Source organism: Gossypium raimondii, chromosome 9 (assembly GCF_025698545.1).
Source record: "Gossypium raimondii isolate GPD5lz chromosome 9, ASM2569854v1, whole genome shotgun sequence".
NCBI lineage: Eukaryota > Viridiplantae > Streptophyta > Magnoliopsida > Malvales > Malvaceae > Gossypium > Gossypium raimondii.
In genome coordinates this window covers 45,190,351-45,216,773 of record NC_068573.1, presented here as the reverse complement: position 1 = coordinate 45,216,773, position 26,423 = coordinate 45,190,351, and the positions used below count along the sequence as shown (strand labels likewise).

The following is a 26,423-nucleotide window of genomic DNA, read 5'->3' as shown; positions in this document are numbered from 1 at the left end:
TGGCAACTGAGGCAGAAATGGAAGATTTAATGCTTTATAGACAAAAAGAAAGAAACAAAGAGACCACGAAACATACATGATCAAAATCTACAAAAAGAGCAGAACTCACATTAATTCGTCTAACTCTAACTACATCCATTCAAAGCTCAATGAAACGAGCCATGGTTGAACAATAATTCTTCGTACTTTTACAAACCTTTTAAGGAAGAAGAGGGAAAAAAAATCGCGAAAGCTGAAGCAGAAATCAGCAGACGGTGAACAATGTAGGTCAACACCGGCCCCGGCGGCATATATGCGTATGCAAACCATTGGTCAACCGACGCTCATGTTCGGCTTTTGCCACCCTCATCAAAAGCTCAAATATTTACAAATGAAATCAAATGGCGTTTTCAACTCAAACATGTAGAAAGAAAGAGAGACTAATAGTGAGAGAGAGTGCGAGAAAGAGCAAGCCATCACTTGTGAGGGTAGCGGCGGGGAAGGGCTGGGCCTCAACAGCAGCCGGTAACGCAATCATAGTGAAAACAAGAGCTACGAAAGCAGTCGCGAAAGAACCCTCGGGCACTGCCATTTTAGCTTTTCCTCAAAGGCACTCCCACAATGGCTTAATATAATCTCTCAGTCGCAGAGAGAGAAAGAACATTGAACAAAAAAGCTGTTGCAGGGGAGAAAGAAGCAAAATTTGCTTGAAACCACGAAACGACAGAGCTAATGATGTGGACGACGAAAGGGCGAGAAGTTATCCGATATTGTTTGATGTGGAGCAGTAGAGGTGGGGAGACAAAACCGATGGAAATGATAACTTCGTAAAGGGAACAAATAGGCGATAATTTGTGTGGTAGAACCCAAGTTACGGCATGTTTGGGAGGGCAAGCATTTTCATTTGCGATTATCCAACCGTGTTGTTATTTATGTTATCATTATAAATATAATCACCAGCTAATGTTGCACCTAAAATTAATAAATATAGTCTCGAATTTTAAAAGAATCGTTATATCTAAAAAATGTTAAATCATATAATTCCTTATTGTGATTGATATCTATGACATGATTCAATTATTATTTGTTTACTATGATTATTTATTCTCTTTTTGATGTTATAACATTTTCCATAAAATCAAAATTAATTGAATAATTAATTTCACAAATCACTCTTTCAAATTAATAAAAATAAATTTTGAGAAGAACACATGCTTTTATTTCAAATAAACTCGTATTTGGAATCTTAAAATTCAATTTTTTATTATTATTTATATTATAGTATCATATATTTAAGTATATATTATAAATTGCATACACATGAAAATATACATGCTATAAACTAAAAAGTAAGATGGGGTGTGTTGGGCTCGAATTTTGATTGTTAAAACTTAAGTTCGGATTAGACTTGTTTATGGGCTGGGTTATCCGTTTAAAATTTGGGAGGGTTTGAAAAAAATTAGGCCCATTTTAAAATACGACTTGGGCTCAGGTTTGAATATTCAAGGCTTAAGCCCAGATTGGCTTGACCCGTTTAAAGTTTATAATTATTTATATTATGTTATTTTTATATATTATGTAATTTAGAACACATAAAAAAATAAATCTATACTAATTATATAATGCTACTCTAATGTAAACATTAAAATAATGTTAAGATGACTATAAAAAAATTTAATAAATAAAAAATGTATAAAATTATTAAATATTAAAATAAGATAAAAAATAATATGAGCGAACCTAAAATGAGTTTGAGTTAATCTTTTGCAAATATAGGTAAATTTGGGCAAAATTTTAGGCCTAAATTTTAGATCGGGCTAAACTTGGGCAAGTATAAAATATGTTAATATCATGTTTAGACTCGGCCCGACCTATGAGCACCTTTAGCTCGAATTATATTTTCCGACGTAATTTTTTTGTTACATAAATATATAGATATATAATAGTTTAAATATACTAATATGAGAAAAAGAATACACTAATAATGCATTGCTAAATTTAAGAAGCAACAACCAGATGGTGTGAATCTGAATATGAACTAAACGACGCCATTTCAAAGACATTTTTGCGACAATGCAGCGGTCAGAGCGTTGAAACAATAACAATTTTATATATTAAAAAAAAAGGACGAAAATCGCGGGAACACATTTATACAAAGACAGCAAAGAAATCGGGGACTTGTTTAAAGTTTTTTGAGAAAAAGAAAGAGAAAACCAAACCTTGAACCTGCTTAGTTAATCCTGAATAACTTCAAAGTTGATAAGTTTTTTTGTTGTGTTCTCTTTTGATCTTCAGTTATTGTTTTTTTTTTGGTTCGTTTTGCTTTGATGGTTTCTGTTTTTAGTTTTTACCTGAAGATTTTATTTTTCTAAAGTTCCAAAGAAATGAAATTAAGCTTACGAAAACAAAAAAATCTGGATTCAAGGTTCTTCGTTTCAGTTAGGTGCTGTTTAACAGATGGATGGTTGAAACGGTCAACTCTCTTATCATTTTCGTTTTCTATTTTCTTTTTGTCAGTTTTGGTTTTCATTGTTGATTGTTTTGTTTGCATTCTTTTCTAGGGGATAAAGATGAAGTTTTTCATAGATAAAATCCAACTTGTAAGGATCCCAAAGGATCCATTGTCTGAATTGGATTTGTGTTGGAAATAGAAAATTGTCAATTACAAGTTTGTATTTTTTATAAAGTTATAACATTTATTCTTCTCTTCTCATTTTCAAACCAATTATGTGTTTCATTAATGTTTCTTAATGACAAGAATCTAACCATTTTGTTTTATAAAATGATGTTTGTAGATAAGAAGAGATTTGGGGCTGTTTGATTCTGGTATTTAATCTCCAGAAGTTGGCAGCACCATTTGTGACATTTCTTGGGGTTGTCTTCATTTGTGTGTTTCAAACTTTTTTTTTTTATAACAATGGAGGAATTCAGACAAATTGGTGAGGTTTTGGGAAGTCTAAGAACTCTTATGGTTTTACAAGGCGAGTTTCAAGTCAATCGACGACAATGTTGCTTGTTGTTTGATATATTTTGTTTGGCTTTCAATGTAATAGCCGAAGAAATAAGGTTGAACCTGAAAATCGAAGAAAAGAACATAAAATGGAGTCCCATTGATAACCCTTTGCGAGAGCTTCAAAAGATCTTTAAAGAAGGTGAATTATATGTAAAACAATGTATGGACAAGAAGGACTGGTGGGTTAAGGCAATAAACCTCCATCAAAACAAGGATTCTGTTGAGCTTCACATTCACAATTTGCTTTGCCACTTTCCGGCCTTCATTGAGGCCATTGAGATGGCCGGAGAGATCGCAGGGCTCGACCAGTATGAGATTCAAAGGAGGAGAGTCACACTCACGAGGAAGTACGACGCCGAGTGGAACGATCCGAAGCTCTTCCAGTTTCGATTCGGAAATCAGTACTTGATCCCTCGAGAGATTTGTAGCCGGTTCGAAAGTGCGTGGAGGGAAGATCGATGGAACCTTGTTGAAGCTCTGAGGGAGAAGAAGGCTTCGGAATCGGTAACGAAGAACCAACAACGGCTAGCTAGCTTGTTGATTCGTAAAATTATTGGATCAGAGGCTTCTAACGGTGAACTTTTCCCTAGTTCAATCTTGTATTGCGGGGATTACCAAGTAAGGCGACGATTATGGGGACAATATAAGGAAATACAATGGTTGGGAGATAACTTTGTGTTAAGAAACTTCTTTGGGGATGTTGAACCATTATATTCTGAAATCTCTAAATTACTTTCACTCACTCATCCAAACATACTGCAATACCTTTGTGGGTTTTACGATGAAGAAAAGAAAGAAGTGTTGCTTGTTCTCGAGTTAATGAACAAGGATCTCGGTAGTTACATGAAGGAGAATTACGGCTCGAGAAGGCGGATCTTGTTCCCTCTTCATGTTGTGGTTGATCTTATGCTTCAAATTGCAAGAGGAATGGAATATCTGCATTCAAAGAAGATTTATCATGGAGAGTTGAGCGCTAGTAACATCTTTCTAAAAGCTAGGAACAATGTTGAAGGTTGTTTCCATTTGAAGATCTCGGGTTACGGTTTATCTGATGTAAAGCCTCGTTCCTCCCCGAACTCGTCACCGAGGATGTGCGAGCCAAAACCTTTCATTTGGTATGCTCCAGAAGTTATGATAGAGCAAGAGCAGTCATCCAATGGATCTTCCATTTTGAAGTACTCAGAGAAGGCAGATGTGTACAGCTTTGGGATGCTTTGCTTTGAGTTATTGGCTGGGAAACAACCGTTTGAAGGACATGTAGAGAAGATGAGTAGAAATATCTTGGCAGGGGAGAGGCCTCTTTTTCCCTACACAGTCCCAAAATATCTTGTCAATTTAACGAAAAAGTGTTGGCATACCGATCCGAATCAACGCCCGAGTTTCTCATCAATTTGTCGGATTTTGCGCTACATCAAGAAGTTCCTCGTGATGAACCCTGACCATGACTATGATCAGCCTGAAGTGCAATGTCCTATTGAAGATTATTGTGAGATAGAGACATGGTTTGCAAGAAAGTTCACTGCAAATGAGACTTTCAATCCACTTTCAGTTGCACAAATCCCTTTTCAAATGTTTGCTTATCGGCTTGTCGAGAAAGATCGAACTATTATGAACACGAAGGATAAGAATGGCGAGTTAACCATCGAAGGGGCCTCGACTTGCAGAGATGATATTGTTTCTATAATAGAGGATCCATTGACAGCAACTAGTGACACAAAGTCTGTTGGTTCTGATGTGAAATCTCGTGGTTCAGATACCAAGTCAGTTTATTCGGATGTAAGATCAGTTTACAGTGAGGTTCCGGAAAGGAGAACAATACGGTTTCGCTCGCCCCCAAAGAGATTGGTTTCCACAAAGACTCCAGAGAAGAGAGTTGTAATGACAAAGAAAAACATTAACGTGAAGGCCAAGAAAAGTTCAGGTTATATTGATAGTTTCCACTTTCATTTCCAATATGTATACATAGTTTAGGGTTATATTTAAGGTGTGAAGGATATTGAACCATATATTCAATGATTGCAGGGGCAATAAATGGACAATCTACTCGATCATCAACCTTGAACCGTGTTCACAGTACAGGGGTAATCCGAGAAAATCGATCATCATTCAGTACAGGTTCCTTCAACAGAGGTCGGCAACAAACATCAGGTCATACCTCGGATTAGCACAAATTAATCACCATAATGACTGTAAACGAAACATTTAGAGACCAAAAGGACAATCTACAACGACCAACAACCTTGAAATGTCTTCATAGTACAAGGATAATGAGAGAAATGATGGCCATTCGTTACAAGTTGTTTCAGCAGAGGGCGACAATGAGGTGCAGTGACAACAACAGGTGAAACCTCAGATTAGCACTAATTAATCACCATAAGTAAGAGGGGTTGGCCTTGTAAATTTGCATGATACATATTTAGATGTTGGGTTTTCATCATAATTCTTGCTATTTTGATACAAATTGGAGGAAGAGTGTGTACCATATAAATCTTTTGCTGCACATTTCTGCTTCTTTGTATAGCCTTTTGGATGTAAGGTTTTCACCTTTTCATAGCTGTAATATTTCATCATTATCCCACTCTATTCCTTCTCTATAAAAGTTTTTCATCCTTTTTCCCTTTTTAATTTCTGAATTATATTTGTCTTCCTTGTTCCTCATTTTAGAGTATTGGAAGCCTTAGTTCTATACTCCAAATATAAGAAGAAACAACATTTATAAGATTGTTGATGAGAAAAAGAGGTAAGAAGTTTTGGGGACGGTTCAAACGGTGGCGAGGGGAGAGCGTAAAGAAAAATCTAGGTAGAATAGAGAGGTAGAAGGAGAGAGATCCCTCTTCAAGTAAAAAAAAAATGGTATTCATAGGTGAGGAAACTAGTGGACATATAAAAGAAAGCACGAGGAGATGGTAAAAACGTTGGAGATTAGGGGAATGAACATGCCAAACTACTCTATTCTTGATGGAGTAAGCCGTATATGTGATGTAATGAGAGGATTTTTGTTGTCGTCGTTTGTCTTTGAGGTTGGGTTTGATCCGCCTTTCCATCGAATTTTTTGAGGCCTTGTAGCAATATAGGATTGTCCCCTAGAAGGTTGACGGGCTTTTTCTGGTGGATCCTAATTCGTTTCTTTGTCAACTACTACAAGAAGGCGAGCCTCCAATGCTCAGTGCCCTTTGCAACACTTACAAGCTTGCGATTTGCATGAGAACGTATTGAATAGCTCGCGAGGTCTAACATATTTTACACTTCTTCATGAGAACTAGCAAATCATAAGTATCACGATGAGCAATTTGCATCTTGATAAACAGAACTACATCAAGTAATAACTCATATGCCCATTGATGCCATTTAGGGTTTGCGTTCAAACTTTATTATTCGCAAATGATCATTATTTCCTTAGTAGATAGCCGTCTATCATGCGTGGTCCGACTCGGTAAGGCACTCCCGCTTTGTGAGCCCCATCTCTAGTTGAGGCTTTCGACAGAGTAAGGGGATAAATCAAGAGATAATACCAACCCATTGAGAGGTTTGTTAATACAAACAAATAACACATCAAAAACTTATTTGAAAACCTCCCTTCATTACTTATCTTCTAATGCATATGATTATCATCGGTGAGAGTTTATAAAAAGATTCAAGAGTGGTAAAGATGATGGTGATGGCGGTGGTGATAACCATTTGAGATGCCTTCTTTTGAATTGCGACTCTTAATTTCTTTTAATGTCTTTTTATTTGATATATACTTATTTTTAAGCATGGATATGAAATATAATTCTAAATTGAAAAAATATAGTTTGATTTTTTTCGTATTCACTCCTTGATCCAACTCGCGAGAAATGTCACGTGCTTAAAATGTTACTGTTTCATAATTGTGAAAACTAACAGCAAATTGATACAACTTAAAAAAGTTGTTCACTTTCTTTTCAATATATACAAGAGAAAATTACCATTAAGTGTTGGGTATAGTGGTGAAGTTTAAATTTTGAAGACAACATTATTAAAAAGGACAACCATAAATCGCGAACATGAATTATAAGATAACATAAAAAATATAATATATATATACACATGAAAGAAAATTGTATAGATTGAGCATATCTATAAACCAATATAAATTGGTAAATTTTCAATTTTGGTTCCTTATACCTAAGTATATAAAACATGGGGTCACCTTTCTCTTTTTTCTTTATGCGTTATAAAAGAAATGGTGAAATTTTAATTTTGGTTTCTATGCTACACTTAAATTTAAGATTTAATTTTTGAAAAAAATTACCTCAACTTTTACAATATTATTGTTTAGCACAAGTGTCTTGGTCAACTTATTATCTTGTCCTTGTTTCGGCCCTTGACCTCTTTAGGTAAACTGATTTTCACTACATCACTTTAATCTCTTCCTCCCTTATTATACCATATATCAATGACTTTCATTTATAAATTTACTTATTTACTTCTGTATTAAATATAAAAAATTTAAACTGTTGATTTTTAAAAAAAAATTTATAACACAAATTATTATTTTTTTAAAAACTTTCACGTTGTTTAAATTTTTATTTTATTTTTTTGGAATTAAATATACAATAATTAAATTGTTCAGGGATCTAATTTTCTTTTAGAATTGCAAAAATAGCTTAATAATTAAGGAACAGAGCAATAACTGTTTGTTACTTATAATAACGATTTTTTAACATTAAATACATTATTATGTATGTAAATCGTAAAACGCAAAAGACAAAAGACAGGGGCGCGGGACATCACCCACGTGGCCTCATGTTGGAATATCAGCCAATCATATTTGAGTAGAATGAAATTATCGCGTTTTTCTCGGCTAAAATTTTTGAGTGTAATAAAACCTGAAATCAAAGGGCAATCGTATGAAAAGAGGCTCCAAAAATTCATTCTGGTGGACCAGCCAGGCCAAGCCAAAATTCTCTCCCCAAATTCAAAAGAAAATTACTAAAAATTATTAAAAATTCACCGCCTTTTCTTTCTAATTTTCCTGCGAGTATTTTATCACTTTCCATTGCATTTTGATCCGCAGAAAGAATATTCGCCTTCAGTTTCCAGGTAAGTTTTGTTTTTTAATCAGATTTTTATTCTGTTAAATTTCGTTCCTATTATTCTATTAATTTCTTGATTAGGTTTAATTTTTAAATTAGAATCTACCAAATTTAACGTCGATTTCAGCGAATGTCATGCCTTATATATAACATAATCGATGTGTAAAAGAATCGAAGCAGTAGTCTCATAATTTAAGTTAAAATTTGTGATAAAATAAACATTTAATCATCAAATTAAAAAAAAATGTTGACTGTTACTGTTATTTATTTTGAGATTCAAAAGGGGCATGAAATGAGTGGGGGCAGGCTGTTTTCGGCTTTGAAGGTGACATCTAACAACTTATGCACCACTGGTCATCACCCAATCTATGGATAAAAATGGTCCTCTCCTTTTTTGTTGCTAGGCCTTTGTGTGAGGATAGTAGAATAGTTGCTATAATACATGCTATTAGATCCCTTAGGTCTAGGAAGATTCCTAGAAGGATCATGGATGAATCTGTTCATTACTTTAGTGCAACCGTAATATTTATTTTAGCTGGGTTTCATTAAAAAACCTATTAATTTAAACCTATGTTGATTGGTCTCTTAGTGAGCCAGATATGGATATACATTCGATATAAGAATGTTCGACATATGAATTTTTAGAACAAAAAAAAATGGAGAGTTGGAACAACATAAACTGGATTCGGATCCGGTTCAAGTGTAAGTAAAAGTTGGATGCTAAAAGTGGATAAACTTTTACTCATAATAGAGTTCCAAAATAAGGGGCTAATTTGCATCTCCTATTAACATTTTGACTAGGTAGTAACTATCACTAATGAATTGTTAATGCTGGTAGGTTAAGAGTGTACATCTGCTAATTCCTCATTGCATGCTTTTCAAAACCATTTTTTTAGCACTTTGAATTTTGAGCAATTTGGATAAATGACTATTCTACTTTGATTTTGATGTAAGCATTTTTTTTTTGTTTAGTGAAGAAGGCCAAATAAAGGGTAAATTATCTAAAATGGCCCCCTAAACAATTTTCAAGGATATGCATAAGTTTAGGATTTTACAGTGTTTGAATGTGGCATTGTCAAGTAATTTATTAATGTTATGTCACTCATTCAACAAATTTGCTGCAAATTTCATAATGGTGAAGCAATAAAGATGGAACAAGTGTCATGGGAGCCCGCAATCATGACGAACTCATACGATCCATCGCATTCAAGGGGGGTAATTTGACCCAATTGGACTGGTCCATTACTTGGAGAGACTAAAAGCCCATCTGCAGAGCTTGGTAAATATGGAAAGTGATCTTTAAAGATATGATTGGCAAATATGGAAGGTGATCTTCAGAGATATGTGATCTTAGACATTAAATGTAAATCTTTAGAAGATACGATTATGTAATCTTAGATATTTGATATCTAGATAGCTTTTAATTGTAGCCATTAATGTACTTTGATTTATACTATTGATTTTAGAGAGGCTCAGCTATAAATAGACACATCTCTGCTCATTGTAAAGTATTGAGTTGTTAATAGAATTTTGAGAGCATTCACTCAAACTTTTCTCTCAAGTGTTCGTGCTTTCTGTGGCTTTTGTTCATCTTTCAAGATTTGTTCTTACTTCATTCTTCTACTGTTCTTCGTTGGTGCCTTAGAGGAATTCTGTTAAATTCTCATTTGTTGCGAATTAAGGCTGACTTAGGGTTTTTTGAATAAAGAAACTACCTAAGGCTGCACGTATCGCGTAGGAAAAATCTAAGTCCGTGACACAAGAAGTAACTAAAGTTTGTAAAATGTTGCTGATATACTTTTATCTATGTTGCTTTGACACTTCAATTTTCTTTTATGTGCACTAATTCAATGCATATTTGATCATAAGTATAGGAATGTGGATCTTCAAAAGACCCTTTAAATATATGTTAAAATTTTAAAAATTGGACGCACCCATATCAAATACATATATGTATCTGATCCCGAATCTAGATAACATAGATCTTCTTACATTAATGAAGAATCAAAGATAGCATGGCTATCATTACAAAAACTTTTTCTCCCCAATTTACCAAGTATATCTAAAGTTTCTGATATTTGATTTGATGGCCACTTTTAATGTTTGATCTTAGTCAGTTTTATCAGTTTCCCTGAATTTTGATATGTCTTTTTTTCTTGCAGATGGTTGAAAGAATGTTGAAGCTGGCCAAAAGGAGAAACAGAGGGAAAAAGGAGCCCGTACTTGTTGGACTCGTTGAGGATTTTCACAAGCAGTACCAGTTTCTCTATTCTCAGTATGAAAATCTTAAACAACAGTCTGATAAGAAGGTTTCTGATTGGAATGAGCCGAAAATCATTCGTATTATGCCTCTGGTTCGGACTCGGAGTATCACTTGTCGATGGATGTCGAAAGTCTAACCCCAGCGTAGCGTTTAACAATGACCGAAACCATCAGGAAGAACTTGAAAGGGCATTAAAAAAAATTGGTGACCTGAACCATCAATTGGCCTCTAAGACTGAAGAGAACGAACTTTTAGCTTTGGACCATTTGGCTGCTTTGAGTAAAATACAAGAAATCGAAATCATCAACAAAGATTTGAGAAAAGAAGCGGATGAGAAAGAAAAGAGACTTTATGATTCTGAAACGGTGCATGAGGGACGGATAACCGAGCTAGAGGAGCAGCTAATTGGCTTGAAAAATGAGGTGGAGTCTCTGCAGTTCCAGAAAAGAGATTTGGAAGCTCAGCTTGATTCTAAGACAGCTGAAACCAACCTGCAAGGAGAGACAATTAAGGCATTCTATGGGAAGGTTTCGGAGGTCCGAGATGAAGCGACTAAATTCATGAAGCAAGTCGAGGACAATGACAACAACTTAACATCTAAACTTGAGGAGTCAATGGTACAGATCACTGGTCTGAAGGCAGAGATGGACTATTTACGTGCCCAAAGTTCCTAGATAGATGTAATGAAGCAGGAATTGGATTCCCTACACAGCTAGAAAACCGAGTCGGAACTTTTGCTTGAGACGAAATCTAAAGAAACTTCCCAGTATTTGATTCAAGTGAAAACCCTGAAAGAAGAATTAGCTAGAAAGAGTGGTATTGAGCAGGTAATGGCAGAAGAAAAAGAAGGGTTACAGATGCAGGTGATGGAGTTGGAATCCGAGGTGGACGTTCTTCGCAAGCAGAAACATAAATTAGAAGATGACGAGCGGAGTAATATTTGCAAAATCAATCAACTGAGAGAGGAAACGAGTCATCTAAATAGTAGAATTCTAGAATTGGAAGCACTATTTCGGTAAAGGGACCTCGTGATTTCTGCTATTCAGGAGGACTACGAAAGTAAATTGAGTAACAAAACCGCGCAGACTATGACCTTGACTGCGGAGGTTGAACTTCTGCAACAGAAGGTAGAGTTCATGATGATGGAGAAAAGCGAGTTAGAGTTGCGGATTGCTGATCAGAAGAGAATCATGAAAGGAAGACAGAAAAACACTAACAAATCCATGGAATCGAACTCGAAGCTTGCCAGACGATTATTGACAGGAACCACATTTAATATCAATGTGTTGGAAAGAAAGATGGAGGATTTAGCACAAGAGTTCCAGATTTTGTACCAGAGGATCATGGTTGCTGAAAAAGGTACATTATGAGAACAAAGATATTTACAAGACTATAAAAGAACAGCTAGAGCAAGAGAATGCAACACTTGAAGCGAAGCTTGCAACTTGTGTAGTTGAGATGAGGAAGTTAAGGGATTCAATGGAGGCAAACAAAAAGGCATTCACTGAATCAAATTTAAGGTGAAAGAAAGAAAATGAAACACTGGGAAGAAGTTTGCCAGTTATGAAGCCGAGTTCAAGAAGTTGAAGGATCCACAGGAGCCAGTGAAAAATGCGTTGAACGAATCGAATTCAAGGCTGGACCAAGAAAATGCAGTACTTAGAATATAACTCACTAACTGTGAAGGTGAGCTTAAGAAGCTGAGGAATTCAATGGAGGCAGGCAAAGATGCTGGAGCAAGAAAATGGAGCTCTTAGAGAGAAGGTTTGCCACCGGTGAAGCTGAGACAAGGAAGTTAAGGAATTCAATAAAGACGGCCAGAAATGCATTGTCTGAATCGAATTCAAGGCTAGAGCAAGATAATAGAAATCTAGGAGAGAAGCTTGCTACTTGTGAAGCTGAGGTGAGGAAGTCTAGGGATACTATGGAGGCATGCAAAAATGCACGGACTGAATCCATTTCAAGGCTAGAGCACGAAAATGGACACCTTAAAGAGAAGCTTGCTACCTGTGAAGTTGAGCTGAGGAAATCTAGGGATTCAATGGAGGCAGGCAAGAATTCATTGACTGAATCCATTTCAAGGCTAGAACACGAAAATGGTGAGCTTAAAGAGAAGCTTGCCAGTTGTGAAGCTGAGCTGAGGGAGTTGAGGGATTCAATGAATGCAAGCAAAAATGCAATGAATGAATCAAACTGAAAGCTAATGCAAGAAAATAGAGAACTTGGAGAAAGCTTTCATGTGAAGGTAAGTTGAGTAAAGAAGAAGAAGAAGAAAAGGTGAAGCCGTTGAAAGCCATAGCCGACCTGGAGGGTCGAATTGGAGAAATGGAGAAGATTACAAAAGAAAAAGATGAAGCGTTGTTGGGTAGGGAAGAAGAAAAGAGGAAAGCCATTAGAGAGCTGTGCCTGTTGATTGACTAGCTCCGCAGCCGCTATGACCGTCTCAAGGAAATGGTCTCTGGTAGAACCAAGAAAAAAAACATGATTCCTTTTTGCATGTATTTCAAAAATAGGAATTAAAAGAAAAATAGTCATTTTATATGAAGGTGTAACATATCTCATTTATTCATTAACCAATGTATTCTTATTTCATAAACTTAATAAAAGCGACAAAATTCTATTCATTGATTTACCTTGATCTGTTATGAGTAAATTGATGTGACAGAAATTTTTATTTTGGCTCACGGTAAGGGAGTTACGGATTTGTGATTCGGACAAGAGCTTACGTTGCTAAAAAGTGAAAAAGCGGGAAGTTTCGTGACTAGAAACGTAAGCGGAAATATATCTCCGCAGTGCAGTGGCACAAGTTTTGATGACATGTATTTTTAAAATAGATTATGAGATATTAAAAAAAATAAAAATTCAATATTACAAAATTATCATAAAATATACATGAATATTATTACGAGAGTTATCATATTTTAAATATTAAAATGGAAGACATGTTTATAAGTTTACGATGAAAGTCCCTTATGATGTATTAGAAATTTTAAATCAAGATAAAGCCATGGATGCTTTTGATCAATTTAATTTGATGTAATCTTTTTTAATCGCAAAAAAAAAATATTTTAGTTTGTATTTTCATTAAAAGAATTACAATTTAACTTTTTTAAATGTTAAAGGCTAAATTTAATGTGAAAAGATTAAATTGACAAAAGATATAAATGTTAATGGTTAAATTTATCATTATACCTTTTAAAATATAAAATTGTAAAAGCAAATTACTTACTCTCAAAATAGGTATAGAAATATTATTTCCCAAAATACGTGTTTTGGTGCAGAAATCTTTAACACCCATAAATGTCAATTTTAGAATAGAATTTTAACCATTAAATCTTAAGACATGACAAGTAAAAAGAATTTCGACTACCAAATTTGAATTCTAACCATTTTCTTATTTTTATATTTTTCTCCTTTTATTATTATATAAAACTATGAGTAGAAATTCAGTTTTTTTCTCTCCTTGATCCCATGGAAGTTCAAAAGTCAAAATTATTTTATTAAATTCCGATAAATATAAATGGTGTCGAAATCCTTTCAAAAATGAAAAAAGAAACTTATTTTAAGAAATAATTGATGGGATACATTTTAGGAAATGATAAATTTTCTTGTAAAAATAATAATTATAACAATTACAATCTTTAAATTCAATAAAAATCCAATAATTATATAAAAAATATATGAATAATTACATTTAAATTTCAAAGATACAGTAAATAATAATTGAATCAATTATACTTTTATTCTGTAACCGAATCCAACTATCTTTGAATAGAGATATTTCAGTGTCAGACAGCCAATTGGAACAGAAGGTAAAATAAAGAAATAAACGTGAAACACCAATGAAATTTGTTCAGATCATCTCTCGTGACGAGAAATTGAAAGGGCATAACTGAAATAAAATAACAAAGGCAAGGGTAGTTACTTAAAATCAGAACAAAAGAAGGCTCCAAAAATTCCATTCCATATCCTGAAAATAGAAAAAGCAACATCATGCTCTTTCTATTTATCAAATAACAGAACTCTCTCTCAGTCTCTGAGTTTTTTTCTTTTCTTTTTTTGCTCTGTTTTTCAGATTCTTCTTCTTAATCAAGCTTTGGAGCTCTGATTCTAAGGTAAGCTTTGTTCATCAACTGATTAATCATCACTTACTTCATGTTTTTGATTACTTGGACTTCAGTTTCAATCAAAAACCTTCGATCAGTTTGATAGTTGAATTTTAGTTCGGTTATTTCCCTTTTATGATTTTATGATTGAATTTTAACTTCGAGTCACTTGTTTTCATTAACATAAAACTAACTTAGATCTTTTTTGTTCCCTTGAACTTCCTTGTGGTTTTGATTTTCGAACTCCATAATTAAAAATGGCTAGAGATGAAATTTTATTAGATCATGATTTCCAGTTCAAGTAAAAAAATCTTCAGATTTTCTTCATTTTGAACTTATCACTTGTATCAGTGTTGATTCGGTTATTTATCTTAAATTCAATATTTTTACTGTTTCAATTTAAACAAAAGATATATTTATTTGTTTTTGCAGAAATATAGCATAGCTTCCGATACAAGATTGAGAAAGGAAAGTTACGAGAAAGTCTCAGAATCTCAGGTGACAGTAATGCCAAATTTCTACTGATATGCTATTCCTTTACTGGTTTTTTATTTATTATCTTTTTTGTTTTAATAATATTTCGTTTTTCATATATAATAAATGAAAAAAGGTTTTTGAGTAATTGAGTGATGATTGACTGACCGGCCTTGACTTATTTGAATGAAATGGAAAAAGAAAATGAATGAACAAAAGGAACAGCTCACCTTTTTTTTTTCAAATAATAGCTCTCTTTTATCGTTTCGATTCCAAATCAGCTTTCTCTGTTTCTGGCATGGCTGGATTCCATCCCCAATGAATGTGATGATGAGGTGTCGCCACGCTAGAATCATATCTGCCACTTTTCTGACCATTTACTCCTTAAATAAATACTTAAAACAATTTTAAATGTTAGAAAATAAATAACTGATAAATCTAGTAAATGATTTATAAGAACATGCATTTTGGCTTAATGGTAGGTTTTTTTTTTTTTTTGAATCTATGAGCTTATGGGTTCAGGTGTCATAACTTAAAAAATAGAGAAAAAAAAATAAAAATGGGTTTCTCTTGATTTTCCAGTCTCATGTAAATCATCTAATCGAATAACCCTTCGATTCTCGGCTGTGCCAATTCGACCAGCTAGTCTAGTCAGTTTCTTTTTCGACTTTGATTATGCTTAATAATGAAGGTAGTAAATACTAAATATTAATGAAGATGCATGCCTTGATTTGTGGACCCATGTTAGAAAAAAAAAAATTTCGAGATCTTGTCATTTTAAGCTGGGTTGTCAATAAGAAACAGTGTCTGGGATTTTGTCATCTTAAGCTGAAAAAAGATGCTTTGAGATTTTGTATTTTAAGCAGGGTTGCCAAAAAGGCAAAGGGTTTTATTTTGATTTTATCTTATTTTTATTAGAAAAGTAGCACTTATACAACAAAAGTAAGATTTTCTTATTCAGTGTAGTTTGAAACTTGTTTCATTGTCTGCGTATAGACGAGGGCCAATAGTTTTCTAGCATAGGGGAGTGAGTTTGGGACCATTAATACCCGAAATAATCCGTCAGTTTACTAGTCTTTATACTTTTGCAATCGATCCAATCTGTGGCTAAGACTATGTTGTATTGTTTATGGTTGACATAGTTTGAAACTAATTACAAAGTGTCCATAATTCTGTTTTTTCAGCTTTTATGCTTGAGATATAGATTGCCTTATCTTCATGCCTACTTGCTGAGCAAAATTAGTTGATAATCTGAAGAGATGACTAAGCATCGGTTCAGGGAGTCTATAAAGTCCTTCTTTGGGCATCATGTTGATCCAGAAAAGGATGAAGAGCTTAAAGGAAGTAAAATAGGTAATTTTCTACATTTACTGATTTCTTTGGGGTGCAATTTTCTATTTTACCTATAAATTTGATCTACGTTGCTCCGAATTTTCGTTTTTCTTTAAGTGTCTATGTTCGACACTTATGTTCAACACATATTTGAACATTGGTATGAGGATATGACCCTTCAAGGCCCCTCCAATTACCCGTATTGGCACTCACATGTGAGTCCGAGTATCATAGAATTTGGTTCCGGGATGTTCTGAATTGCCACAATCAGCTTAACATGATTTTCCACTTATGATTTGCTTCATGTTTTAATCTCAAATGTAAGCTCCCTCCATTTCAGAAATTGATGAAAAGGTGGCAACAATATTGAAGCTCATTAACGATGAAGAAGTTGAAGAAAATGGAGTTCCAATAGCTAACTCCAAGAAGGAACCACTTGTTCAGTTAATCGAGGATTTCCACAAACACTACCAAAACCTCTATGCACACTATGATCATCTCACAGGGGAGCTGAGGAAAAAAGCTCATGGCAAAGGAGAAAAAGATGCATCCTCTTCATCAAGCTCAGATTCCGACTCTGATGGTTATTCAAAAGATGGGGGCAGTAAAAATGGGCACTTGGAAAGAGAACTTCAGGCAATAGCAGAAGGCATTAAACAAGAACTTGAAACAGCAAATTTGGAAATTGCTGATCTTAAGCAGAAGCTGACAGATACAATAGAAGAAAAAGATGCATTGAATTCAGATTATCTTGCTTCTTTAAGCAAGGTGCGAGAAGCAGAGAAAATCATCACAAATCTGATGCTTGACTCTGAAAGATCAGAGAGTGAAAAATCAAAACTTGTGGCTGAGAATGAAGAGCTGAGGCATAAGCTGGATGCTGCGGCTAAGATGGAAGCCGAGTTGAACCAAAGGTCCGAGGAGCTGTATCGAGAAAACAATAACTTAATTCTAGAGAAAGAAACTGCTGTTAAAAGAATTGAAGATGGTGAGAAGTTTACAGAAGATCTTAGAAGAGAAGTTAGTTTGCTGAAGGAGGAAAATATAAGTTTAAAGCAAGAGCTAGACACTGTTAGGGGGGAAGTTTCCGATATGCAGCAAAAGCTGGAATCTTCAGAACAGCGAGTTTCAGAATTGAGCCGCAGTCTTAATGCTACAGTGGAAGAGAATAACTCCCTGAACTTGAAGCTTTCTGAGGTTTCAAATGAGATTCAGCTGGCCCAGGGCACCATACAACAACTCATGGTTGAAATGAGTCAGTCAAAAGAGGAACTGGGTGAAAAAGAAAGGGAACTTTTGACGCTCCAAGAGTTGCATGAGGTGCATAGGAATCAATCATCTGCCCAGTTAAAAGAATTAGAGGCACAAGTGACAAGCTTGGAACTCGAGTTGGAACAATTGCGAGCAACAAATAGAGAACATGTGCTGCAGATAGAGAACAAAGCAAGTGAAGTAAAACGGCTGGGAGAGGTAAATATAGGACTGCAATCCCAAATTTCAGAACTTGAGATGATGTCAAAAAAGAGAGAAGAAGAACTTTTGACTCTCGCAAAGAAATTTGAGGATAATGAGAAAGAATCATTGTCTAGAGTGGAGAATCTTATAGTGCAGATCAACAATCTGCTAGCAGACATGGAGTCACTACGCACCCAGAAAGCTCAGTTGGAAGAGCATATTGCAGTAAAAGATGATGAAGCATCGACTCAAGTCAAGAGCTTGATGGATCAGATAAATAATTTGCAGCAGGAGCTGGAGTCCTTGCAGAGTCAGAAAGCAGAACTTGAAGTTCAACTTGAGAGTAAAACTCGAGCTATTTCCGATCATGTGATTAAGATAGAAAATGCAAAAGAAGAGATAGCAAGCAAGACCGAGGATCAACAAAGAGTTCTGCAGGAGAAAGAGGGTTTGCTGGCACAAATGAAGGAACTAGAATTTGATGTCAATTCTTTAAAGAATCAGAAAGGTGAGTTGGAAGAGGATTTGCGAACTAAAATCAAAGAGAATGGTCAGCTGAGGGAGGAAAGTTTAGGACTGCGATCCCAAATTTCAGAACTCGAGATGATATCAAAACAGAGACAAGAAGAACTTTTGGCGCTCACAAAGAAGTTTGAGGACAACGAGAAAGAATCGCTATCTAGAGTGGAGAATTTGACAGTGCAGATCAACAATTTGCTAGCAGACATGGAGTCCCTACGCACCCAGAAAGCTCAGTTGGAAGAACATATTGTAGTGAAAGGCGATGAAGCATCAACTCAGGTCAGGGGCTTGATGGATCAGATAAATACTTTGCAGCAGGAGCTGGAGTCCCTGCATAGCCAGAAAGCAGAACTGGAAGTTCAGCTTGAGAGAAAAACTCAAGCTATTTCCAATCATGTGATTGAGATAGAGAAGGCAAAAGAAGAGATAGTAAGCAGGACCGAAGATCAACAGAGAGTTCTGCAGGAGAAAGAGGGTTTGTTGGCACAAATGAAGGAACTAGAATTGGAGTTCATTTCTCTAAAGAACCAGAAAGGTGAACTGGAAGAGGACCTGATAACTAAAATCGAAGAGAATGGTCAGCTGCGGGAGGAAAATATGGGACTGCAATATCAAATTTCAGAACTCGAGAGGGTATTAAAGACGAGACAAGAAGAATTTTTTACTCTCACAAAGAAGTTTGAGGATAATGAGACAGAATCATTATCTAGAGTGGAGAATTTGACAGTGCAGATTAACAATCTGCTAGGAGACATGGAGTCGCTGCGGACTGAGAAAGCTCAGTTGGAAGAACATATTGTAGTTAAAGGCGATGAAGCATCGAACCAAGTCAAGAGCTTGATGGATGAAATAAATACATTGCAGCAGAAACTGGAATCCATGCATAGCCAGAAAGCTGAAGTTGAAGTTCAGCTTGAGAGAAAAACTCAAGCTATTTCAGATCATATGATTGAGATAGAAAAGGCAAAAGAAGAGATAGTAAGCAAGACTGAGGATCAACAGAGAGTTCTACAGGAGAAAGAGGGTTTGTTGGCACAAATGAAGGAACTAGAATTGGAGGTCATTTCTCTAAAGAACCAGAAAGGTGAACTGGAAGAGGACTTGAGAACTAAAATCAAAGAGAATGGTCAATTGAGGGAGGAAATAGTGAGTTTACAGGGTCAAACCATTGAATTAGAGAAAACGTTGGCAGAAAGAGGGCTCGAGTTCAATGCTCTCCAGGAAAAGCATGCCAGCTTGGAGAATGAAACTTCCTCCCAATTAACAGCCCTAGTGGCACAGGTCAACGATTTGCAGCAGCAGTTGGATTCAATACAGACCCAGAGAAATGAACTGGAGTTGCAGCTTGAGAGAGTGAAAACTGAGTTTGAGCACGAGAAATCCGAACTAGAAAGCCAAATTAGCAATCAGCAGAGAATGCTAACAGAACAGGGGGAGGCATATAAGAAGTTGGGCGAGGAATACAAAGAGGTTGAAGGCTTATACCAAGAGTGCAAGGCAAGTCTTGAAATTGCTGAAAGGAAGACAGAAGAAATGTCTGAAGAATTCTGTACAAACCTTGAATCTAAAAGTCAGATAGCAGCTGATCTGAAGCAAATGGTTGAGCACCTTCAAAGAGATTTGGAAGCAAAGGTAGATGAGAAAAATGACCTCGTAAACCAGATCACGGATCATCAGAGAATGCTAAAAGAACAAGAAGATGCATTTAACAAGCTAAGCAATGAATACAAACAACTTGAAACTTCATTTCAGGAGTGCAAGGCAATTATCGAAATCACAGAATGGAAGATGCAAGAAATGGCAGGAGAGCACAATACGAACATTCAATCCAAGGATGAAATTGTTGCTGGGTTGGAGGAAACTATTGAAGACTTGAAAAGAGATATAGAAATTAAAGGAGATGAACTCAGTACTTTGGTTGAGAATGTCCGAACAATTGAAGTTAAGCTCCGGTTATCAAACCAAAAACTTAGAGTCACAGAACAGTTACTAACTAAGAACGAAGAAAGCTACAGAAATGCAGAAGCAAAGTACCTGGAAGAACAAAGACTGCTTGAAGAAAGGATCTCAGCATTATCTGGAATAATTGCTGCCAACAACGAAGCCTATTGCAAGATGATCACTGATATCTCCGAGAATGTGAATATTACCTTGACTGGATTTGAAGCAGTCATCCAGAAATTTGAAGAGAAGTGTAGAAGCTACAAGGAATGCATTGAAGAAACATCGAAAGAGCTAAGGATTGCAAAACATTGGGCTGAAGAGACAAAAAGCGAAAAGAAGCGACTAAGAAATGAAGTGACGAACTTGATTGAGCAGCTGAACTATCAGAAAGAACAAGAATCTACTCAGCGAGAACAAGTGGAGAAGCTACGGATTAAGGCAAACAAGGAAGAAGTGGAGAAGGAGAATCTGCTAAAAGCTATGAATCAGCTGGAGAAGAAGATGGAAGTCTTGGAGACAGCAATGAAAGAGAAAGATCAAGGCATACTCGGACTAGGAGAGGAGAAGAGAGAAGTCATTAGGCAGCTGTGCTTGTGGATCGATTATCACCGCAGCCGCTGCGATGATCTAAAGGAAATAATCTCGAAAAGTGTCAGAGTCCAGAGGGCAGCCTAGAGGAATTCCCTGTTATTTATAATTCGATTATGTTCATCGGGGTTTTGCATTTATGGATTATTTTTCATTATTTCATTGTTTTTTTCTTAATAAACATTCTCAGGTAATGTTTAGTCAGCTTGTGTTTCGTAAAAACTTGTTTGCCTGTAAAGATAAATTTGCAGTAAAAACAGTTTATTAGCAAAAATGTGGTTTCGGAGCATATTTCCTACTTCATACATGGAATCATAAAAAAGATGAAGAAGAATATTTAACCGCAGGCTGTAACTTGATCTTTTGTGTTTTCAGGCAACCCTGTCGAATCCGATACTCATTTTCTATTGGCATTTTGTTTTGATGGATCTGAAGGGATTGGAGAGTCGGAGATTATTAGTGTGTTTAACCAAGAGAACTAGACGGTGGTCAAGTCCATAAAAGTTTGAGTTCGAGATCCACCATTTGTAATAATGGTATATAGTTCAGTTTTGTGTGAATTTTATTCCCTTCCTTCCATATTAGTTCAGTTTTTGTTTGATTTTGGATTAGCTTTGCATTGTATCAATTATAATTCAACACAAACATATATTTGTATCTATAAATATCTTATACGTGTAATTGTATTAACTTTGTAATGGTGAAATTTTAGAAAAGAAAAAAAAATAAACTTGTGCACTGATACGGTAAAATCCAAATGGAACATCAATACTAGTGGTGTCCACGACCGTACTAAACAATAACTGATTTTTAATGTAAATTTTATGTATAATTAGATAATGTTTTATGTATTTTTGAATATTTTATATAATTGAATTATAGTTTATGTAATTATATAATTATACAAAATATTATAAAATTATAATAATTGGGTAACATTTTTTTAATGTAATAGAAGCTCATGAAACATGGTTAACTATTAATATGTTTCATGGAGAAGAAAAACAAAATCCAAACTCAGAAAATACCTCAAAATCGAAAGGAAGGAAAAAGAGAAGTCTAAAAACTAAAACCCTAAACCAGACCACATAAACAGCATGACACCATTGTTAGAAGTAAGTACCTAACAAAAAACAACAGCTATCTGCTGAAGATATTTGATTTTTTGAGGAAAAAAATGAAACATAATTATTATCCTAATTAGCAAGAATCTCCCATAACAAATCAGCATCAAAAGACGGCATTCTTGCAAGCGAACAGTCTTCAAACATGGGTTCCTCTGTAATCATCGACGGATAGTCATTCAAAACAGAGGACGGCGAATTCCCACATCTCCAAAACCCATCTTCGGACACCGATGGCGACGGCCATTCGTTGCTTAAATTTTCGCTAAAAACCGCCGGCGATAACAACGAAGACGATGAACATGGCTCTGGAACTTTCGCTTGCTTTTCAGCTTCAGGTGATCTTTTGGCTTTCTTTCTAGCTTTCCCTCTTTTCACCTTTTGACAAATGGCTTGAATCTTAGCATCCACTGTGTTCTTTAAAGCATTCAATTTAGCACAATCTGCAAACCCCAACTCACTTGGATCTTTGGTATTCGGGAAATTCAACCTCGCGTATTCGCCTCTAAGCTTATACGCGGCTCTATCATAGGCATAAGCGGCGGTTTCAGCTGTGTCGTAAGTGCCTAACCAGACTCGGACTCTGTTTTGCGGGAGTCTGATTTCAGCCACCCATTTGCCCCATTGCCTTTGCCTCACGCCCCTGTAAAGCTTCTTCTTTTGAGGTGGGCTCAAGTAATTGGTCGTCGATGGAGGATTTGGGTAGTTTTGAAGAAGACCCTTTACGGATTTTCCTGAAAATGAAGGGTTCCCTTTGTTTTCATGGCAGAATTTTTGAAGGAGATCCCTCTGGCGGAGATAGACTGATGAACCTAATGGCTCGTAAACAGAGTTGGTGGCAATGGCTGTTGGTAGTGATGCGCAATGAGAGAACACTGAATCTAAAGTATTAGAGCCTCCTGATAATATGATTTGTGATAACGAAGATCCAATATCAACGCCATTGTTGAATCCAAAAGGATGATAGATTTCTTGCATTTTTTTTTTGAAAACAGAGTGCGGGAGGGAAGATTCAGACAGGAAACAGGACTTTAAAAACTGCCCCTTTTTTCCTTTAAAAAACAAAAACCAAAAGGCAATAGAAAAGTGGATTAAGGAAAAACAGAGGAACCTTTAAAAAAAAAAAAAGGTTCCTCAAAAGAGATTCCAACTTGGAAAGAAAGGTATGATTCTTTGTTTGAAACAGAGACCAAAGGTAATATGGATAGCTTAACGATGAAGAAATGTTGGGTTCAACTTTAAAGCCAAGGGGCAAATGCTATGTGAGAAAAGAAAAACCCAGATTTTTGGGGTGGAAATGAAGAGATTAGAATTTAACCGTGTTGAGAGCTGTCTCTGGCTCAAGCTTTGGTGTATTTATAGCCGCACAGTGAGTCCAGCTCCAACTAATAATAATATATATTTAATGCAATATCATTTTTTTTTCTTTGACTTACCAATGCATAAAACTAATACTAAAATACATATTAAATGCATTATCTATTTATAAAGCTACGTTCTTGATTTCTTGGTATTATTGGTCTGGATGTGAATTGGGCGGGGTGGGTACGAGGAGCTTTATCCCATCCTTGCCTCGCGACCAAATTCAAAACCATCTCTGTCTCACCACTTAATCTGTGCTATGCTCACTTTACGACTCACTTCATATAATATATTTATAAATATTAATTAAAAAATATAAACTATTTTTTATAAAAAAAATTATGGAATACATTCAGTATTATTATCAAAATTAAATTTCTATAAATATTTACATTTTAATTTTGCTTATTATATTATGTGAGATCGGTACAATGTCATACTCACGCCTGCCCTACTACCAATGACGGATCTAATTTTTATCTCCATCCCTACCCCACCACCTGCGAAACCTGTACTCATCCCTGCTCAATTAGGTGTGAAGTGGGGTAGGGTCCCGCGAAACCCACACCCTTTGTCATAATTAAATGTTTCTTTTTATGTGTATTTATTCAATGATTGCAAATTTTTTACATAAATTTTGATAATTAAAAAATTTTAATTTACGTAAAATTCTATAATATTATATTGTATGTGAATTTCTCTTCTATTTATAATATTATAAAATATTTATTTTTTAATATTTATTTATGGGAAATTAATAATTTCCTTATTAATATTTTACTTTAACTTTAGAACATCAAACATGAGAGAACAGACAAAAGAAGGTTGAAAGGGGGTTTTTACAAAAAATATAAAAATAAAATAAAATTACCAAAATGTTATAATTTTTATTTATTTATCAAAATATATATAATTTTTTATTTACCAAAATATATAAAAAACCAAAAAAACCAAAAAAAACAGAAAAAAACTGGACTGATTTGACAACTCCCTGGGACAAGGGAACACTATTGGCGGCACCAAACAAGGGAACCCTGTTGGCAGCACCAAACAAGGGAACCCTGTTGGTGGCACCAAACAAGGGTTCCTTGTTGGCGCACCACTGTGTTATAAACACGAACTCATCCAATTGAAACAAGAAAAATCGAAGAAAAGAAAAGAAAGAAGAGGTGGTTCGGAAAAAAAAAGAAAAGAGAGAAAGAGAAAAGAAAAATCGTATTTTTTAAAAATAATTGATTATGTTATTGTTATTGTTTTGTATAATTTGTATTTTTTTGTTTTAGTTTAGTTATTAAGATTAAAATCAATAAAACTCAAATTAATAGTTTTAGTTAGGTTTTATTATCAAAATATTACAAAAAATAAAAATTTTATAGTATTATTATTATTATTATTATTATTATTATTATTATTATTAAGATGTTACTTAGTATTATTGTTAGTAAAAATTAGTATTATTTTTATAGTTAGTTATTAATAATTTTAGTTAGTATTATTTTGTACATAAAATTATTAATATTATTATTGTGTTAGTTATTAGGATTAGTGGTTAAATGGCTTTCATGTACAAAATTGAATATTGAAACATTAATTTTTTTATTTAAGTTATTTATTATCCGTGCGAGATGTTTTACGAGATTTTGTTTATTTTTGACAGATTAAATATTGAAGATGGATGCTAAGTTTTTTGTATGCGTTTATTTCGACGGAGTCATCTTGACAACAAGTGTTGGATGTGTATTTGAATGTCAGCAACAAATAGCAATGAGATTTAATAGAAATGTCTCGTTTGATGAAATGAAGGCAATGATTAATGCAAAAATTTTAAGACGTTGTGGGAGAAGGATAGTAAAAATTTTCTACAAGTTTCCAGTTTCGACAAATCCACCAAATTAGTCGAAATGGAACTTGCGATTTAACGAAGACGTTGAGACAATGGTCGATCTCTACTGTGGGAACGGGAGTGACAAGAATGCACCGATTCACTTATTTGCTGAGTTAGTCGGTATGGAGCAAAATGCATTTGATGAAGAAAACGGGGCTGAAGAACCGCGGATGGTGGCTCCAATATCATACGTTGATAGTGAATCAACTATGGGTAGGATCGGTATCGACCTGAATATTACACCCGATGTTGATATGGTTGGTGGTGAAGAAGAACATGGTTGCGAAGAAGAAGGTGGTGGCGATCATTGGGATGAAGATGTCGATAGTGACGGTGATCCCGATGTGGACGATGTACCTGATGATATCGACGATGAAGACATTAACGCTTCTTCGATCGGGGAGCAGATGCGGCATATTTTGATACACAATAATCCTGGGCCACACATGTCGCTCATAGACCCCGACGCAGCGTATGTAGATGAGTTCCCAGAGTACCCTGAAATAGTTCATCGTCACGGGCTGGCCGTAACATCTGATGATGAGGAGTTATTCATAGGCCAGAGATTCACCTGTAAAGAAGAGTGCGATATGCCATCAAACGATGCAGATGAATATATCGATTGATTATAAAGTCACAAAGGTGTCTACTCCGACAATATATGTTGGGAGTGTTGGAAGGCGTGGAAGGTCGCAATTGGCGAAAGTCTGTTGCATTCATTAAAAGTTCTCAGATGTGGGAGATACGAAAATTTGTTGGTCCTTATACATGCACATCAACACGTATGACAGAAGATCGTGGAAAACTTGATTCAAAAACAATCTGTACGTGTATCATGCCAATGGTGAAGGACATGCCGACCATTAAAGTTTCGGTACTGATTGCCGAAATGCAAGCACGATTTCAGTATCGAGTCTAATATCGGAAGGCATGGATTGCTAAACAGACGGCGATGGAGCAACTGTATGGAGATTACGATTCATCGTATAACGAGCTTCAAGGTTGGATAGCTGCTATGCGGGAGTATGTACCGGGGACTATGATTGAGTTGTAGACAAGGCCATATTACGGCCCGGATGACCAGTTACAGCCAGCAAAAAGGATTTTCCATCGGATGTTCTAGACGTTCGATCCATGTGTGCGGGCATTTCCCCACTGCAAGCCATTTGTGCAAGTAGATGGGACCTAGCTGTATGGAAAATATACACAGATCCTACTTCTTGTAGTTGCTCAAGACGGCAACAGAAACGTGCTCCCGATAGCATTTGCTATCGTAGATAAAGAGAACATGGAGTCTTAGGAATTCTTCCTCACAAACC

The 26,423-nt window shown here is 35.4% G+C and overlaps 4 protein-coding genes and 1 pseudogene across 4 annotated transcripts; 4 read left to right on the top strand and 1 right to left on the bottom strand.

The window, feature by feature from the left end:
• The first annotated feature begins 2,896 nt into the window (after positions 1-2,896).
• Positions 2,897-5,280, top strand: LOC105800221 (serine/threonine-protein kinase ATG1). The gene is made up of 2 exons (XM_012631211.2): positions 2,897-4,913; positions 5,015-5,280. Exons 1-2 carry the CDS (start codon positions 2,897-2,899, stop codon positions 5,155-5,157), a joined length of 2,160 nt encoding a protein of 719 aa, XP_012486665.1. The 3' UTR covers positions 5,158-5,280.
• Positions 5,281-8,427: 3,147 nt separating this feature from the next.
• Positions 8,428-12,913, top strand: LOC105797744 (COP1-interactive protein 1-like; annotated as a pseudogene).
• On the top strand, positions 11,714-12,560 carry LOC105800220 (uncharacterized). The gene has a single exon (XM_012631209.2). It carries the CDS (start codon positions 12,057-12,059, stop codon positions 12,507-12,509), a length of 453 nt encoding a protein of 150 aa, XP_012486663.1. The 5' UTR covers positions 11,714-12,056; the 3' UTR covers positions 12,510-12,560.
• Positions 12,914-14,287: 1,374 nt separating the features above from the next.
• On the top strand, positions 14,288-21,007 carry LOC105800215 (COP1-interactive protein 1). Its single transcript, XM_012631201.2, has 4 exons — positions 14,288-14,427; positions 14,851-14,916; positions 16,077-16,245; positions 16,565-21,007. The coding sequence occupies exons 3-4, from the start codon at positions 16,152-16,154 to the stop codon at positions 20,818-20,820; spliced, it is 4,350 nt and encodes a 1,449-aa protein (XP_012486655.1). The 5' UTR covers positions 14,288-14,427; positions 14,851-14,916; positions 16,077-16,151; the 3' UTR covers positions 20,821-21,007.
• A 608-nt stretch (positions 21,008-21,615) lies between these two features.
• LOC105800217 (ethylene-responsive transcription factor ERF061) lies at positions 21,616-23,191 on the bottom strand. The gene has a single exon (XM_012631204.2). The coding sequence runs from the start codon at positions 22,833-22,835 to the stop codon at positions 21,930-21,932; it is 906 nt and encodes a 301-aa protein (XP_012486658.1). The 5' UTR covers positions 22,836-23,191; the 3' UTR covers positions 21,616-21,929.
• Positions 23,192-26,423: the final 3,232 nt, after the last annotated feature.

What these genes read in the sequence shown, in the direction of transcription:
- LOC105800220 (XM_012631209.2), top strand. Translation starts at nt 12,057, where the DNA reads ATGGAGCTCTTAGAGAGAAGGTTTGCCACCGGTGAAGCTGAGACAAGG.
- LOC105800217 (XM_012631204.2), bottom strand. Translation starts at nt 22,835, where the DNA reads ATGCAAGAAATCTATCATCCTTTTGGATTCAACAATGGCGTTGATATT.
- LOC105800221 (XM_012631211.2), top strand. Translation starts at nt 2,897, where the DNA reads ATGGAGGAATTCAGACAAATTGGTGAGGTTTTGGGAAGTCTAAGAACT. An exon ending in GAAGGCCAAGAAAAGTTCAG is followed by an intron (nt 4,914 to 5,014) that starts GTTATATTGATA and finishes CAATGATTGCAG; the next exon opens with GGGCAATAAATGGACAATCT.
- LOC105800215 (XM_012631201.2), top strand. Translation starts at nt 16,152, where the DNA reads ATGACTAAGCATCGGTTCAGGGAGTCTATAAAGTCCTTCTTTGGGCAT. An exon ending in GCTTAAAGGAAGTAAAATAG is followed by an intron (nt 16,246 to 16,564) that starts GTAATTTTCTAC and finishes CCTCCATTTCAG; the next exon opens with AAATTGATGAAAAGGTGGCA.